The 18311-nt window shown below is 37.1% G+C and overlaps 1 protein-coding gene across 1 annotated transcript in view; it reads left to right on the top strand.

Annotated features, from left to right (window-relative positions):
* Positions 1 to 16645, top strand: part of LOC130247716 (mucin-2) — a 28694-nt gene extending 12049 nt beyond the window's left edge. The window contains exons 10-19 of the mRNA XM_056481145.1: positions 2465 to 2597; positions 2718 to 2761; positions 6533 to 6608; positions 6726 to 6760; positions 8772 to 8814; positions 8943 to 9020; positions 13200 to 13228; positions 13308 to 13332; positions 13534 to 13641; positions 16129 to 16645. Of these exons, the coding sequence (XP_056337120.1) occupies positions 2465 to 2597; positions 2718 to 2761; positions 6533 to 6608; positions 6726 to 6760; positions 8772 to 8814; positions 8943 to 9020; positions 13200 to 13228; positions 13308 to 13332; positions 13534 to 13641; positions 16129 to 16153 (596 nt within the window). The 3' untranslated portion in view covers positions 16154 to 16645. The remainder of the gene's footprint in view (positions 1 to 2464; positions 2598 to 2717; positions 2762 to 6532; positions 6609 to 6725; positions 6761 to 8771; positions 8815 to 8942; positions 9021 to 13199; positions 13229 to 13307; positions 13333 to 13533; positions 13642 to 16128) is intronic.
* Positions 16646 to 18311: the final 1666 nt, after the last annotated feature.

Genomic DNA, 18311 nt, shown 5'->3' with positions numbered 1-18311 from the left:
TAAAGTACTTCTTCTATTTAGTGCACAGGTGTCAAACTCTGTTCCTGGAGGGCCGCAGCTCTGCACGGTGTAGTTCCAACCCTAATTAAACACACCTGATTAAACTAATTGAGTGCTTTAGGCTTGTTTGATGCCTACAGATAGGTGTGTTGAAGCAGGGCTAGAACTAAACTCTCCTGACTGCGGCCCTTAAGGAATTGAGTTCGACACCCCTGATCTAGTGAGTCAAAGAGAACAAAATTGTCACTTCCTGATAAACTGCTGCCAAATATCAATAAGAAAAATAGAATTTGCTAGAAAATTCTAATGATTTTTTGATGCGTATGCTAGAATTTACTTAAATGATGAACATTTTTATTTAAATTCAAACATTTTTTCACTGTAGTTTATGCTCGTTTATTCTTATCAGATTACAAGTTTATCCTACTAGGTTGTGGGCATACTTTTTTTTGCATACTTTAAAAATGTATACATGTCATGTTATTTCCATTAAGCATTGTTTTATGCAATATTCCATAGTTATTGGCAGCTAGCGGCTAGCTCTCTGCATCTCTCACATGGTCGCCTACTGAAGCTAAGCAGGGCTGCGCCCGGACAATACCTGGATATTACATGGAAAAGCTAGGTTGCTGCCGGAGATGGTGTTAGTAAGACCAGCAATGGGTGCTCATATACTGGGGTCCTAATGCCCCAGTATATTGATGGAGACACTTTACTGCTCAGTGAGCACCGTCTTTCGGATGAGACGTTAAACCGAGGTCCTGACTCTCTGTGGTCGTTAAAAAACCCAGGATGTCCTTTGATTTGCCCACTGGCCTTTGTATATCATGGCCTCCTAACCATCACCATATCATAACTGGCTTCATCACTCTGTCTCCTCTCCACCAATCAGCTCGTGAGCGGTCTGGTGCAATAATGGCTGCCGTCGCATCATCCAGGTGCATGAGGAGATTCCCCCCATTGTGTAAAGCACTTTGAATGTCTAAAAAATCACTATATAAATGTAAGGAATTAATATTATTAATAGAGAATTTAAAAAATTCAGTGAAACAACGCAACCAAGGCTTTAGGTCAACTTTGTGCCTAGATTTCTGGCCTTGATTAAAACTCACCTGCATGAGTCTTTATAGTAACATTAAGAGTTTTATAAGCTTGTCAAAGGGGTTTGCAACTCTCTGGTACTGACCTTACTTTCAGGTCAAAGTACCCCCTAAGATCCCATAAAAACCCTAAGCCTAACCATAAGATCCAGACATTAATCAAGACTAGCATTCCTAATACCCAGCCCCCAGTAACTTCCAGGTAAAAACTCCTAACAACCTTTCTCCTCTCCACCAATCAGCTGGTGTGTGGTGTGCGGTCTGGCGCAAGATGGCTGCCGTCACGTCATCCAGGTGGATGCTGCACACAGGTGGTGAATGAGGAGATTCCCTCTAAAAATGTGTGTAAAGTGCTTCAAGTGTCCGTAAAAGCGCTATGTAAATGTAAGGAATTATTATTATTATTAATTATTATTGGCTAAGAAAGTTCAAAAGTGTTCTTGGAGCTTCTCATGGCTACAGGTGAATCAGCCAAGTCACATGGAATTGTTTAACGTTTTTTTCTGTCTATATGGGGTCAGATAACTTAATCAAATTCAATCTCCAATTTAATCTAAAATGTCTGAATTTGTATTCTGAAAACAAACAAAAGTCTCCAGGATCAGATAGGCATGATAAGTATCTACATTATTGATGCTGCAAAAGGAACCTTATGAAATTGAAAACAGTCACATCAATCTTTCGCCTGAAGATTTCAGTGGCTGAACAACACTTCTGTGCATGTAACCCATTTGTAAAACAACACAATCGACAAAAGTCTCCGGGATCAGATCGATATGAGGGTGAGTAATTAATAACAGAATGGAAATTTTTGTAACCAAATTTCAACTTTGATGGCCTCAACATACTTCAATAAAAGTTAGGAAAGAGATTAGTTTCACGGTTTCACATCAACTTTTAAATCACAATGATTGTTTGCGAACTTATATACTGATTGTTAAAGTTTTATGAGCTAATTTCTGACATAATATAATGATTTTAGCTGCTCACCAGTCTGTGGTGGTCATTGTCACATATTTTCTTGATTTTTTTGCACTTTACAAAGCCTCTCAACGTTTTTTCCGAATTGGGGCTGTAGATGTTCACAACAAATTCATTTAACTCATTTATCTCGGCTCTTGCGAGTCACAAATAATTAGCATCACCCTAAGTGAGTATTGCAGATAAATGGGGTGCAGAAAATAAGCATTGTTATGAGTTTACCTTGATAAGGGCGAAATGTCTGAACAGATCTGGCACCGCGCAAAGGACCCGAGCGAGTCCTTGAGCTCCGGCTTATCTGTTAGACTGTGTATGTAAGAGCTTATCTCAGTTTTCAGATGTTTCTGCTGGAATGCAGATTGTGACTGTTGTTATTTTTTCAGACGGTTATATCCCGGTGGAGTGTGTGGACTTGAACATCAATGGCATTATGGAGTTGGGGAAGAAGACAACAGTGTCTAACAGATCCAATGGCAATGGACACAAAGACACTGAAGCCAACAGTACAAACAGCAGGTACATTATATACAGACGACTATATAGTACTTTTACATGCTGTGGTGACATTGGATAATAATAACATTGATGTACATTTTGTAATTGGACAATTGGTTTATTTTTGTTCATGTGTTTCAGGAGCTCAGAGCATTACAACTTGAACCATGAGAGCCATGAGAGCTGTAAGCATGATCTTCAATTATATTTCCGTGTGTTTGACACTATTCTAATGAGACTCAACCATAAGCAGCAATGCTGATATTTTTTGCTGCGGTAGCCCCGCCCACTTTGAATTTCATTTAGCCAAAATCCCATCTCTGCTATATTTATCAAACACTCTGCTTCACATGATTGTATTTTAGTTTTATAGATAATTATAAATTCAATTTTAAAATTTCAGACTTTGTCAAAGATGCAGTAGGTCAGTGGTTCCCAACCTTTTTTTGCCTGAGACCCCCTTTTTTCCCAGAAAATATTGCAAGGCCCCCGTCCACATTTAATGATATAATCACTCATATACGTTTGCAGTAATGATGAAAAAAAAATGTTGTTTGCAAACAAACAGTGTGTTTATTACTATATCTAGATATGCTTATACACAAACAATAGCCTAATGTTTCCCAGAGATGGGTTGCAGCTGGAAGGGCATTCGCTGCATAAAACATATGCTGGATAAGTTGACGGTTCATTCCGCTGTGGCGACCCCGGATTAATTAAGGGACTAAGCCAAAAAGAAAATGAATGAATGAGTGAATAATAGCCTAATGTAAAATATAAAAGCAAAACACCAGTAGGCCAATTGTAACTGAAAAACGTAAGCCTTTGGCCTTTAAATTGGCCCTATTTGAAATTCAATAACAAAAATATCAGGATTCACACTGACTTATAAGGCAAAAAATAATAAAGGCTATTACAATTTACTTCTTGCATGTTATTTGTTATGCTCTATCAATAGTGTGAGGATTGCTGTGAGGTGAATCACTGTCTTTTTTGAGGAGAACAGATTACAAATGTGTCTATTTTAGTCAGCTAGGGCAGTTTTCCTCAACCTTTTAATCACCACGGACTGGTCAATGCTTGACAAATGCTTGACAATTGCTTGACGTTTTCTCAGAGGATGACAAACTGACAAAACATTGCTGTCACTCTCTGATACAAGTTTTATTTATGGAGAAAAGTACAAAGCACTGCAGTGTTTGGGTGTTCTGTGTTTGTCTGAGAAAATTAGTCTTACCGAAATGTGAATATTCTATTCAAGCTGAAGCTGATCTGTCAATTCTTGTCACGTGACTCGCGGTGTGCTTGCGTTGCGGCCCTGGGTTCATTGGTGGGAGCGTGTCATGCCGCTTGTGCAAGGCGCACCTGTATTGGAAACAACAAACTTGTGCAAACTCTAGAAATACGCGATATGCTGCCGTTATTTGCAATCTTAAAACTTATGCGCACCTTAAAGCTGACAGTGGACAACCCACTAGATCATGTCATTCACCAGTTAGAAAACTTTGTAGTACTTTATTATGCTGCAGTTTAGAATGAAAAACTGTATTATATCTAGCACGTTTTTTAGTTGTGTAGTAAGCAAAACTTGTCATAATGTGCAATATTTCATACATGCCAGGATCGCTGGACTCTCTCATGCACTTTGTCCAAAAGCGACTAATGTATGCTAAGTGCTTGGCCGGCTGGGTGTAGGAATTACACTTATTACTAAGCCATACTTGCATGCTATTTCAGACTGAATATTCAGTGTAGAATGGCGAACAATATAGGTAGCGCATCACAGGTTGTCATCGTTCAAAAATGAACCAATGTGAATATAAAAGCAACTTCATCGCAGTAAAGCAGGCTAGGCGGAATAGCGCTATTTACTGATGTTTTGTTGTTAAACTAAATAAGTATCTACATTATTGATGCTGCAAAAAGAACCTTATGAAATTGAAAATAGTCACATCAATCTTTCGCCTGAAGATTTCAGTGGCTGAACAACACTTCAGGGCATATAACCCATTCATAAAACAATGCAATCTACATTTGCGTGACTCAAATGGTTTTAAAACAGAACATTAGTTGTCTGCCTGACAAATTTTAATTGGATGATCATTTTTTAGTCTTATGCCTTACCCAGAATATATAAATACATTTAGATCATTTACTTTATTCAGTACTATTGGAATGTGAAGAGATTTTCAACCAGCACACCAATAAATGTTTCTGAAGACAATCACCTACTGCACCTTTAATAATTACAACAATGGTATATCATTCACTAGGCTATAATCCCATCTCTGCTGTACTTATCAAACACTCTGATTCACATGATTGTATTGTAGTTTTATTAATAACTAAAAAGAAATCTGTATTAGTTAATATAACAATGGTATAATTCACTTGGCTATTAGGGGTGTGAACCTACACTGGTCTCACGGTTCGGTTCGGTTACGATTATCATGCCATCGATTCGGTTTAATTCGATATCCCAGTGCATCACAGTGGATTAACGATGCTTTCCATACACAATTAGACTTTTTCTTCACAACACAAGATTTAAAAAAAAAATTTAATCTATAAACATATTAATATTTATAAATTATTTGTAATACAATATTGTCCTTTAAAGGGCACATAGTTTACTAATAACCACGCACACTGAATTAACTTTGACTGAGGCACCGGATGCGCCGCTCGAAGCCGCAACACGGCACACCAGACACTCTCTGTGGCGTGGCAGAAACATGAAGTGTCCCGAATCATCGTGCCACGCATTTTTGAATTCTAAACATAGGTTTCTGCAGCGGTCCGCGGCGCCCAGCCGTCGACTTGAGTGTACCCTGATAGAAACCGATGTTTAGAATTCTAAAACGCATGCTAGTTAAGATCACAGGGAGCTTCTGGGATCGCGAGAAATGCAAACGGCTGAAGTATAAGGTAGACTCAATGAGAAGTACACATGTTTGCAAACCTACCTAAAGAAACAACCAATAATTCCGATTAGAGCGATAATGTGGAGAATATTGATCTTGTGTTGAGCCAAATGAGCCTTGCATCTTAAAATAGAGCTAGCGTGTTCCTTTAGTGATATCGCTTCGACTCACGCTGAAAATGGCGGACGTGAATCAACAAACTGAGGATATGATGACGCGCCTGTCAACCAATATTGGTGGGCAGGGGACCGCACTCCTACGTAAAGTTGCCACTCCAATTGGTCCACCATTTTTTATGTTGTTAAATTTAAAAAAAAGCACTGGGTGTGTTTATATCACCCCAATATGATCGTCTATACACCATACATGCTCATATGTCTGTCCAAACAGCTTGAAAAGTAAATTTTTTACCATAGCTGCCCTTTAATACAAGCAGTAAGATATATGAACTGTACCTTTAACTTGACCTGCTCAAAGAAAACACTCTTTTTGAATGTATCAAACAAAAGTCCAATACATGCACAGAAGACAACATGAGCATTTATAGGAAATAAACTAATGTAAATATTAGCCCTCTTCCTTGTCTTACACCCCTATGATTATTCATTATTTTCACCCGCTCAACAGAAAGGGCTGCACTTGGCTTTAGAAATGAAAGCGTTGTTCACCGATGAAGAACAAGCACGGTTAGAGTCTATATGCGCATAATACTCGTGTCTGGATCCACAAGTATTGCTTTTACAGCCAAGAGGAGAGGAAAAGTTACCTCACAAACAGATATAATCATCCAGCCCTACTGTATGAGCTAAAACAAAACATACTTATGTCTCAAACGTCATAACTGTAAGATTAATTATGGCAAAAGTAGATTAATAAATATATCTGTAATTGCGTTCATAACAATATATTTTTTTAAATAATTTGGAATTTGTGTCATCATTATATAAATATATTTAAAAAGCAGGTTTGCTGCTCTATATATTTATAACTTGTACATATTTAATAATAAGTATTATTACTACATTTTTTCAGTCTCAGAAGACAGCGAGGAATGGACATGTGAAGATGATGACCCAGCGTTTGGCACTCCTGATGAAACGGCACACGTGTAAGCATTAAACTCGTGTGTATGTTATGAGTGTGTGTACTGTATGTGCTGAGTAACAAAGCTTGATTGTTCAGTTATTGTATTGTTTACAAGGGGTGTATGTTGAATTTTTTTCAGAGAGCCGCATCAGTCACAGGCCACACCAGCTCAAGGTGAGTCACAGATGAGACATGAGCCAAAAATGTGCAGAGCAGAGAAAAGTCAACACCAAGAAACTCTTTATTAATTATAATAGCAATAGGATGTCATTCACTTGGTTATATTCATATTTATAGAAGCCCATTTCTACCACATTAAACGTTAATATGGTATAGTATTATATTGTAATTATGGCATTAAAAAGTTTGAATTAAGACAAAGTTATAAACAAAAGTGATATAAAACGTAAAAATTGACAGTCAAGGCATGTATAAATCATAAAAAATTATGGAATAGATAGTTGTAATTATATAAAAAGTACAAATTTGTACATTAACGCATAAGCATCATATTTATGACACAGGTCAAAATGAAGACAACACTTCAAATGATCAGTTAGACAATCTTTATGTCCAAAAAATTTGAATTATATAATAAGAAGTAATAATAATAGTAATAATAATAAATAATAATAATAATATTTAAGGCAGTGTTTTTTAATAAACTAAAATTAATGTTTTTGTCGCATCTCATAATTTTAATTATTTAATTTGTGTCAAAATACAGCTTTTCATCTCATTTTGACATATGATCTCATGATTTTTTTATCTCATAATTCTGGTTTATTATCTATATATTTTGATTGCCTATTCTTATGTTTACTGGCTATTTAATTGTAACTTCTCATCTCATTATGACATCATAAATGTCACTTTTATATTGTAATTAGGATTTTTCTTTTTTAGTATGACTTTCCTTTTTTATTTATGACATATTTTCACTGTCCTTGTTAAAATTATGATATTGTATCTCAGAATTTTTTTCATACGCCCGAAATTTATTTTAAAAATCGTATAATCTGTCCATATCATCATTCAGTTTTGTTTATGTTTCACGTCATAACTATGACTTATCTCATAATTATTTTTTCTTATAATTAATGTGACTTTATCTCATAATTATTTATGTCTCATAGTTATGACTTTTTATCTCATATTTATGACTAAGACATTGATTATCTCATTATTGTGCTACTTCGTATTTTGGAATTTTACTACATGTCAGATATTATCATTTTTATCTCATAATTGTTATTAAAATTTAATAATAATATCTAGTCATTTCGATGGTCTGTCTCATAATTATGGTTTAGTATCTAATGTTTTTTTCTCTCCTAATTAGTTTATTTTATCTCATTATTATAACTGTCTCGTAGTTACAACTTTTTATCTCATATTTATGACCACAAACTGGATTATCTCATAATCAGTACATGGTATTTCATAATTTGACTACATTTGAGATATAATTTTTTGTCAAAAACTTGTAAGTAATAATTAATAATAATATGTAGTCATTTTGATTTTCTAGCTCATAATTATGATCGTTATCTCATATTTATGACTAAGACTTTGATTATCTCATAATCATGGTATTTGGTATTTTGTCATTTGACTACAAGTCAGATATTATAATTTTTACCTCATAATTGTAACTAATAAATAATAATAATATCCAGTCATTTTGATTCTCAGTATCCAATCCAATGTTTTTCTCTCCTAAATAATTTCTTTTTATCTCATTTTTATAACTGTTTCACAAATATGACATTTTATCTCATATTTTATCACTAAGACTTTGATTATCCATCTCATATATATATATATATATATATATATATATATATATATATATATATATATATATATATATATATATATTTTTTTTTTTTTTTTTTTTTTTTTTTTTTTACTTGCCATTTTTTAATTTGGCATACCAGTTATTTGACTTTATCTCATAATTGTATCTAATAATTAAAAGTATTTAACCATTTTGATTGTCTCTCTCAAAAACAGCAACCTAGTATCTAATCATGTCTACTGTCTCATGTCTACTTCTCATAATTTTGGGATTCTATAACCGTCTCATAATTCTGGCTCAGTATCTCATAATGTGAATCCATTACATTTTTTTGTCACTCTACATTGTTTCCCCGTCCATTGATTAATCTACTCCTTTTTTTAGATGTTGTCGATAAACCCCAAATTTATTCAACTTACAACGTACAGTAAGTTCAATCTTCTTCTTTTCATTTAAATCAAGTGCAGTTACTCTCTTTGAAATGACAGTATACAATATATAATCTGTTTTAAATCAAGAACACAAGAATAAATATTGGTTTACCATGTGTCACAGAGCGAAACAGGAAGCCCTTCACAAACTCTCCTCATTCTTCATGCAACCCAAAACACCTTCTCAACTCCCACAGCAAAGGTAGGACATCACTTCACTCATAAACTGTTTATACATAAATGTTTGCGTCCGCCTATTCTCATGCACATTTTGGAATATAATATAAAAAATGCTTCATAGAAATGCCAAGATAGAAAATGGGCATTAAAAAACATGAATATCTGAATATGAAACACATTTTATCAAATAAGAAAACAATGTCAATAAACTACAATGGACCTCATGTACAGAAAAAAATTGTAGCAAAAAAATAATGTGATTTTGTTTAAACAGATCAGCTATTTCCATTTTTCTTTTTAATTTCGGTGCCAATTTATCAGAAAGTGCCGATTTTGTTCTCTTTCACTCATTAGATGGAAACGGTGCTTTATTCAATAATCTTTTATACCATATTCTAGTTTTGCGCATAAATCTAATTTACATCTTTGGGTGGAAACATATGTTGTGTCCCAATTCACATACTTAGGGTGCTTTCACACTTGGTCCAAATGCCTGGTCCGAACCTAAGTTCGATAGTCTCCCCTCGGCTGGTTTGTGTTCACATTGTCTTTTTTCTTTCCAAACCGCTGTATGCTTGCATCATCAAGCTGCTGTTTTATGTACAGCTGTTGCTAGGTGATGGCCACGAAAGCAAACCACCAAAATGGAGACTTACGCATATCACGGTTGTTCGGCTTTTACTGAATCTTTTGATTTTGTTATCAAAACCAAAATACAGATAGCCACTTGCATCTATCTGCCACAAAAAAAATGTTAGAAACGTTCAGAACATCACGCGATGTCGCCAAGGTAGGTGATAAACAGACTAACAATTGAACGTTATGAAAACTAAAGTTTATTGTACAGTTTTCAGTTCACTTCTGTTATTTGGTACGATTACATTCATATCAGAAGTGAACCGTACCAGAGTTTGCATGAACCGAACTCCAGACCACCTCTTTCAGGCAGACTAGGGTACAGTTTACGGGTGCACACCAGCGTTCAGAAGACATGTTCACACTAGCAAAATGTACCCTAATACTAGGCCCAGGGCTTAATTTGTGCCGGAACAAGCCGGATCCGGATCTGGCACTTCTGAAATCTGATCCGGCACCTTATTTTACCGATCCCCCTCCTCACACGCACCCCCACCCCGCTCTTGACTTTCTTCTGCGACTCCCCAACCCTCTTCACGTTCGTCCGCGATACTCCTCACCCCACTGCCCTCTTCACTTTCTTCTGCAACTGTTCATTTTTATCCTCGACAATCCCCATTCCCCTACTCCCTCCTGCTCTTCACTTTCTTTCGCGACTCCCCAACCCTCTTCACGTTCGTCCGCGATACTCCTCACCCCACTCCCCTCTTCACTTTCTTCTGCAACTCTTCATTTTTATCCTCGACAATCCCCATTCCCCTACTCCCTCCTGCTCTTCATATTCTTTCGCGTATCCCCAACCCTCTTCACGTTCGTCTGCGATACTCCCCGCCCCACCTTGCTCTTCACTTTCTTCCGCGACTCCTTAACTCTCTTCATTTTCACCCTCGACAATACCCATTCCCCTCCTCCCCCCGCTCTTCACTTTCTTCTGCTAATTCCCAATCCTCTTCATTTTCATCCTCAACAATCCCCATTCCCCTCCTCCCCCCGCTCTTCAATTTGTTCCGCGTCTTCTCCACCCTCTTAATTTTCATCCTCGACAATACTCCATTTTCTCCCATATCTTCAATAGATCACTGGAACAGCGCAAAGTTCCATCCTGCTTTAAGCGCTCCACCATCATCCCAATCCCAAAGAAGCCAAAGATCACAGGACTCAATGACTACAGACCTGTGGCCTTAACATCTGTGGCCATGAAGTCATTCGAAAGACTGGTGCTAGCATATCTGAAGGACATCACTGGACCCCTGCTGGACCCCCTGCAGTTCGCCTATAGAGCAAACCGGTCTGTGGATGATGCAGTCAACATGGGACTGCATTATACCCTACAACATCTGGACAAACCAGGGAACTACGCAAGGATTCTGTTTGTGGACTTCAGTTCTGCCTTTAACACCATCGTCCCATCACTGCTTGAGTACAAACTGGCCCAGCTCTCTGTTCCTAGCTCTGTCTGTCAATGGATCACCAGCTTTCTGACAGATAGACAACAGCTAGTCAGAATGGGCAAAATCACATCCGACAGCCGCACCATCAGCACTGGTGCCCCCCAGGGATGTGTTCTTTCTCCACTGCTCTTCTCCTTGTACACCAACGACTGCACTGCAAAAGACCCCTCCATCAAACTCATTAAGTTTGCAGACGACACTACTGTTATCGGCCTCATCCAGAACGGTGACGAGTCTGCATACAGACAGGAGGTGGAGCGGCTGGCGTTATGGTGCAGATACAACAACCTGGAGCTGAACACGCTCAAAACAGTGGAGATGATAGTGGACTTCAGGAGAAACCCCCCTGCACTCCCCCCACTCACCATCATGAACAGCACTGTGGCTGCAGTAGAGTCATTCAGGTTCCTGGGCACCACCATCTCTCAGGATCTGAAGTGGGACACTCATATAGACTCTATTGTGAAGAAAGCCCAGCAGAGACTGTACTTCCTTCGTCAGCTGAGGAAGTTCAACCTGCCACAGGAGCTGCTCGTACAGTTCTACTCAGCTGTCATCCAATCCATCCTCTGCACTTCAATCACCGTCTGGTTCGGCTCAGCTGCCAAAACTGACCTCCGTAGACTACAGCGAATAGTCCGGACTGCTGAACGAATCACTGGCACTACCCTTCCTACACTTCAAGAACTGTACTCTTCCAGAGTGAGTAAAAGGGCTCGCAAAATCACTCTGGACGCCTCACACCCAGCACACTACCTGTTCGAACTGTTACCGTCTGGTCGGCGCTTCAGAGCACCGAGCACAAAAACAGCCAGACACAGGAAAAGTTTCTTTCCTCAGGCTGTCTACCTTATGAACAGTTAAATATTCCCCTACTGTGCAATAAATATGTGCAATACTTTCTCATACGCACTTGTACACAGCACCTTATATCAATATACAATGCAATACTTTCTACATTCGCACTTGTACACAGCACCTTATAACCTGTATATTTATAACAATCTGTACATACAACTCAACATCCAGGTTTCTTCACTAACCGCATCTGTTTAATGTTCATCATTTTTTATTATTATTATTTTATTTTTTCAGATTATTTTGTGTTGTCACTTGTCACTTTATGTACACTGGAAGCTTCTGTAGCCAAAACAAATTCCTTGTGTGTGTGAAGCACACTTGGCAATAAAACCGATTCTGATTCTGATTCTGATTCTGATACCTGTTCCCCTCCTCCCCCCCACTCTTCAATTTCTTCCGTGACTCCCCAACCCTCTTCATTTTCGTCCTCGACAATCCCTGTTCCCCTCCTCCTTCCCGCTCATCACTTCTTCCGCGACTCCCCAACCCTCTTCATTTTCATCCTCGACAATCTCCTCATTCCCCTCCCCCAACACCCCCACCCCTCACTTTTGTCCGTGACACCTCTCCCTCCTCTAGTACCGTGCCAGATGCTTTACCCCGATCTGTTCCAGGAACTCGCAACTTACGAATTCAGCACTTACCACGCCCTAAAAGTATGTACTTTTTTTGTGAAGGACAAGTATATACTTTTGAGTGTATAACAGAAGAGTATTCACGCTTATTACTACTTCCTCGTTAACAGATCGTTACGTTGCTTAGTTACGTCCCCTGACAATTATTTCGACACAGCAGCAGGATAATCTGCCATTCACAAGACTTTCATGCAGAGAAATCTCCCCAGTCTTTGGATACTTTACCAAAGCCTCTCTACTTGAAGGTTGGTCTCGCGTATCCCGCATGTTTGTAGTTTATTTACGATTTTTACATGAGTTTGTAGTTCTAATCAAATTCACATCCAACGCGGAGCGTATTGGGGTAATATCAGCTGTTAGAGTATGGACGCTTCTACACTTTACATTTTTGCCAGAAAAGTAAACCATTCGGGAGCCTTTGGCATACTCTTTTCAACATACTATGGTTTGGGACGTATTCTATTTTCAAATACTATTTATGACTGATAGTATACGAATTGGGACGCAGCAACTGCTAATGTCTGTTTCCTCTCAATTCACTGATGATCATTTACAGCAAACGAATAGATACTCATCATGTTTTTTTTGTTCCTTCCTGTTTCCCTATATGGTACTTAGTTCTTCAAGAATGCCAGAGCCCAAACCAGGTATGTTTTGACTCTCTAAAGCTTAATTACAAAACCTAAACACTCACATCTCCCTCATTTTCTTTTTTTCTTTTTCAAGCGCATGAAGGGGATTCTGGCAGCTTGTAAGTATTCACAAAAACACAGACAGTCATTTATGAGATGCTTTCCTGCGCTTGGAGAATGCGCTCAGACTGGTTTCTCGCGAATGTCTGAGATGTTTTTTTCTGAACGCATGTCTCATTCCATTAGCCGTTATGCTAGCACTGCTGATGGCCTGGTGGTAATACTACGTGCTAACTGTTGTCATTGTATATTTCCATCAGAGTTAATGAAGAGGAAGGAGGATTAGATACGTCGGATCTCCAGATTCTGCCTCCCCCTGATCTGTATGCTGATTTAATTGCTGGAGACTCAGGGCCCGTTTACACTAAGTATGTACTTTGGACACTTGTTGACTTTTAATGATGTGAAAGAAGTCACTATGCATCTAGTGATTAAGCATTATTGAGGATTTTTTTTTCTGTGAAAATTAAATTGAACTGTTAATTAGACTGCAAATATCTGAATGATTAAATTCTTTATAAATGTTATAAATTTGTTGAATTTTTAGGATTATTAATTAATTAATTAATTTATTTATATATATATTTCAAGGGATAGTTCACCTCAAAAAATGACAATTTACTCACTATTTACTCGCCCTCAAGTGGTTTCAAACCTTCATAAGCTTTTTTCTCCTGTTGAGAATAGAATATATTATAAGAATATATTTTAAAGGAAATTAGAAACCTGTAACCATTAACTTCGATAGTAGGAAAAAACAAATACTGTGGAAGTCAATGGTTACAGGTTTTCACCATTTTTCACAATATCTTCTTTTGTGTACAGAAGAAAAGTGTACACAAAAGAAACTCTTCTTAACAGAAGAAACTCATAAAGGTTTGTATATATATATATATATATATATATATATATATATATATATATATATATATATATATATATATATATATATATATATATATATATATATATATATGTGTATGTGTGTGTGTGTGTGTGTGTGTGTGTGTGTGTGTGTGTGTGTGTGCGTGTGTGTGTGTGCGTGTGTGTGTGTGCGTGCGTGCGTGCGTGTGTGTGTGTATATATATATATATTATACAGTTGAAGTCAGAATTATTACCCCTCCTATTTATTTTTTCCCCAATTTTTGTTGAACTGAGAGATTTTTTCAACACATTTCTAAACATAATAGTTTTAATAACTCATCTCTAATAACTGATTCATTTTATCTTTTCCATGATGACAGTATATGACTTCAACAGTGTATATTTATTTTGTTTCTCTAGATTTTCTCTAGGGGTTTACTCATGTGCTGGGCATTGTGTATGTGTATATATATATATATATATATATATATATATATATATATATATATATATATATATATATATATATATATAGTTATATATATATACTCACCGGTCACTTTATTAGGTACACTTATCCAACTGCTCGTTAACACAAATTTTCAATCACACAAAAAAAAGCCAATCACATGACAGCAACTCAATGCATTTAGGAATGTAGACATGGTCAAGACGATCTGCTGCAGTTCAAAGAGCATCAGAATGGGGAAGAAAGGGGATTTAAGTGACTTTGAATGTGACATGGTTGTTGTTGCCAGACTGTTGTTGTTGTTGCCAGCTGGTCTGAGTATTTCAAAAACTGCTGATCTACTGAGATTTTCACGCACAACCATCTCTAGGGTTTACAGAGAATAGTCTGAAAAAGAGTAAATATCCAGTCAGCGGCAGTTCTGTGGGCGAAAATGCCTTGTTGATGCTAGAGGTCAGAGGAGAATGGCCAGACTGGTTCGAGTTGATAGAAAGGCAACAGTAACTCAAATAACCACTTGTTACAACCGAGGTCTGCAAAAGAGCATCTCTGAACACACAACACGTCCAACCTTGAGGCAGATGGGCTACAGCAGCAGAAGACCACACCGGGTGCCACTCCTGTCAGCTAAGAACAGGAAACTGAGGCTACAATTCACACAGGCTCACCAAAATTAGACTATAGAAGATTGTAAAAACGTTGCCTGGTCTGATGAGTCTCCATTTCTGCTTCAACATTCAGATGGTAGGGTCAGAGTTTGGCGTCAACAACATGAAGGCATGGATCCATCCTGCCTTGTATCAACAGTTCAGGCTGGTGGTGTAATGATGTGGGGGATATTTTCTTGGCACACTTTGGGCTCATTAGTATCAACTGAACATCCATGGATAACACACCATGTCATAAAGCACGAATCATCTCAGACTGGTTTCTTGACCATGACAATGAGTTCACTGTACTCAAATGGCCTCCACAGTCCCCAGTTCTCAATCCAATAGAGCACCTTTGGGATGTGGTGGAACGGGAGATTCACATCATGGATGTGCAGCCAACAAATCTGCAGTAACTGCGTGATGCGATCATGTCAATATGGAGCAAAATCTCTTAGGAATAGTTCCAGTACCTTGTTGAATCTATGCCACGAAGGATTAAGGCAGTTCTGAAGGCAAAAGGGGGTCCAACCTGGTGCTAGTAAGGTGTACCTAATAAAGTGGCCGGTGAGTTTATGTGTATATATATATATATATATATATATATATATATATATATATATATATATATATACTTATACAGTGCTCAGCATATGAGTACATATAATTATTTAAAAGATTCTAAGCATGCCTAAAAATAAAATGTGCGTATAAATCAATATGAATTATTTAGCTACTGCTTAAATAACATTCCTGGCTTTAACAATCTTTACACTGGTCAATCTCGACCTCTGGCCTTTTTTATTTATATATTATTTTTGCCACAATGATGTTTACTGACATTTCAGAGTGTATGGTTGTCTATTCCAGGCCAATCAAACTCGTGCAGAAATAGCTGAGTGGCTGCTGAAGGGAGAGCCGTACTGCTGGATCTCGGAGTTCATAACCCTCCTGTGGGCTGAGTTTCAGTGAGAGCCACAGTAAATGTCAGCAGGAGACGAGTCTGTCAGCCGACAACAGTTGTGTTTGGGATTGTGCATCTGCCTGGAAGAAGCTGCAGGCGGCGACTCCTATATCTGCGTTACCTTCAGTTCGTGTCAAGACCGCCCTCATGTGGAGATTATAAGTTTTACATCGAAGCGTTGGTTCAGTTTCTATTGATAAATAATCAGGCCAGATACTGCAGGTTAGTTGGGTAAAACGATTATCAGCGTTATCACCATCCTTCATTTAATGCTTTAAGAATTGCAAATAGTTTTTGTATTACACATTTTGTATAATGATATGTTTGAATATGCAAATGAGCTATTGTTTCATTAAACATGCTAATTTGCATATAAATCTAGCACAAAAATCTGAATATTGGATGAAGTCAGACGCATTATTATTATTATTATTATTTGTTATATTATATTTTTTGACATTAGCATTTTGGGTATCTATATATACAGTTGAAGTCTGAATTATTAGCCCCCCTGTTTATTTTTTTCCCCCAATTTCTGTTTAACAGAGAGATTTTTTCAACACATTTCTGAACATAATAGTTTTAATAACTCATCTCTAATAACTGATTTATTTTATCTTTGCCATGATGACAGTAAATAATATTTGATTAGATATTTTTCAAGACACTTCTATACATCTTAAAGTGACATTTAAAGGCTTAACTAGGTTAATTAGGTTAACTAGGCAGGTTTGGGTAATTAGGCAAGTTATTGTATAACGATGGGTTGTTCTGTAGACTATCAAAAAATATATATAGCTTAAAGGGGCTAATAATTTTGACCTTAAAATGGATTGGGAAAATATTCAAAACTGCTTTTATTCTAGCCGAAATAAAATAAATCAGACTTTCTCCAGAAGAAAAAATATTATCAGACATACTGTGAAAATGTTCTTGCTCGGTTAAACATAATTTGGGAAATATTAAAAAAAGAAAACAAAAATCAAAGGGGGGCTAATAATTCTGACTTCAACTGTATATGCAGCATAATGTCAGATTTGCCATTTACAAACGCATTATTACAATCCAAACTGTGCTTTAACCTCAGTTCATGCACTGCACTGCAAGTTTCATTCAATAACGTTTAAAAACAGATGATTAAATACTGTAATAAATGTAATTTTCATTGTTTGATCATGTCAGTAAATACAGTACTTGATAAATACATAACCTACTATAACATTTGGTGTATTGAAGTGCTGCTGAAGTGAAGATTTATGGTCAAGTAAAGGTGGAAAATAGAGAAAACAGCCTTTAAAAACATGAAATCTGCAGAAATAAATTGCCAACTGAGAGTGTGACAGTAGAAACGCTTAAAGGTAAACATCGGATGTTTTTTATGTCATGTAAAAATGCAATCCAAGTCAGGTGTATGAAGACATTAGGATTGCTACTTAAAATATAACCGTACTCTGTATCTGTATTAGTTTTATATTATTGGTTTTTATATTTTACTAGCAGTACTTTGTGTTCCCAGTCTTCCGGGTTGCTCTACATTAGCGAAAACATGCTCATAATGCATGTTTGACTTTATTTTATAATTCTACTGCATGTACTCAGTTTTCTGGTGCAGACAATAAATGACAGTCATGTATATTTTTAGGCTTTTTTTTAAAATTGCTGTTTTTGTTGACTGTTTTCCAGCTTACATTTTCAAGATACTGGTTACTGACAATATGTTAGGTCGTTTTTTGCCTAAAATAAGTGTTGATCAGACCAACATTTGCATTTATTTGTTGGAATTTAAAACACTCACATGGATAATGACAGAAGCTTAATGTCTTGCATTGAACACTTCTGGGTAAAACAACTGTTTTACTTGAATATCGAAGCCTGATTTGTTCCTGTCTGTCTAGCTCAGGGATGGGCAAACTCGATCCTGGAGGGCCGGTGTCCCTGCATAGTTTTGCACCAACCCTAATCAAACACACCTGCTTGTAGCTTTCTAGTGATCTTGAAGACACTAATTAGGGTGTTCAGGTGTGTTTGATTAGTGTTGGAGCAAAACTCTGCAGGGACACCAGCCCTCGAGGTTCGAGTTTGCCCATGC

Source organism: Danio aesculapii, chromosome 20 (genome assembly GCF_903798145.1).
Source record: "Danio aesculapii chromosome 20, fDanAes4.1, whole genome shotgun sequence".
NCBI lineage: Eukaryota > Metazoa > Chordata > Actinopteri > Cypriniformes > Danionidae > Danio > Danio aesculapii.
The sequence above is the reverse complement of the archived record's forward strand: the minus strand, read 5'-3'. Positions and strand labels throughout refer to the sequence as shown.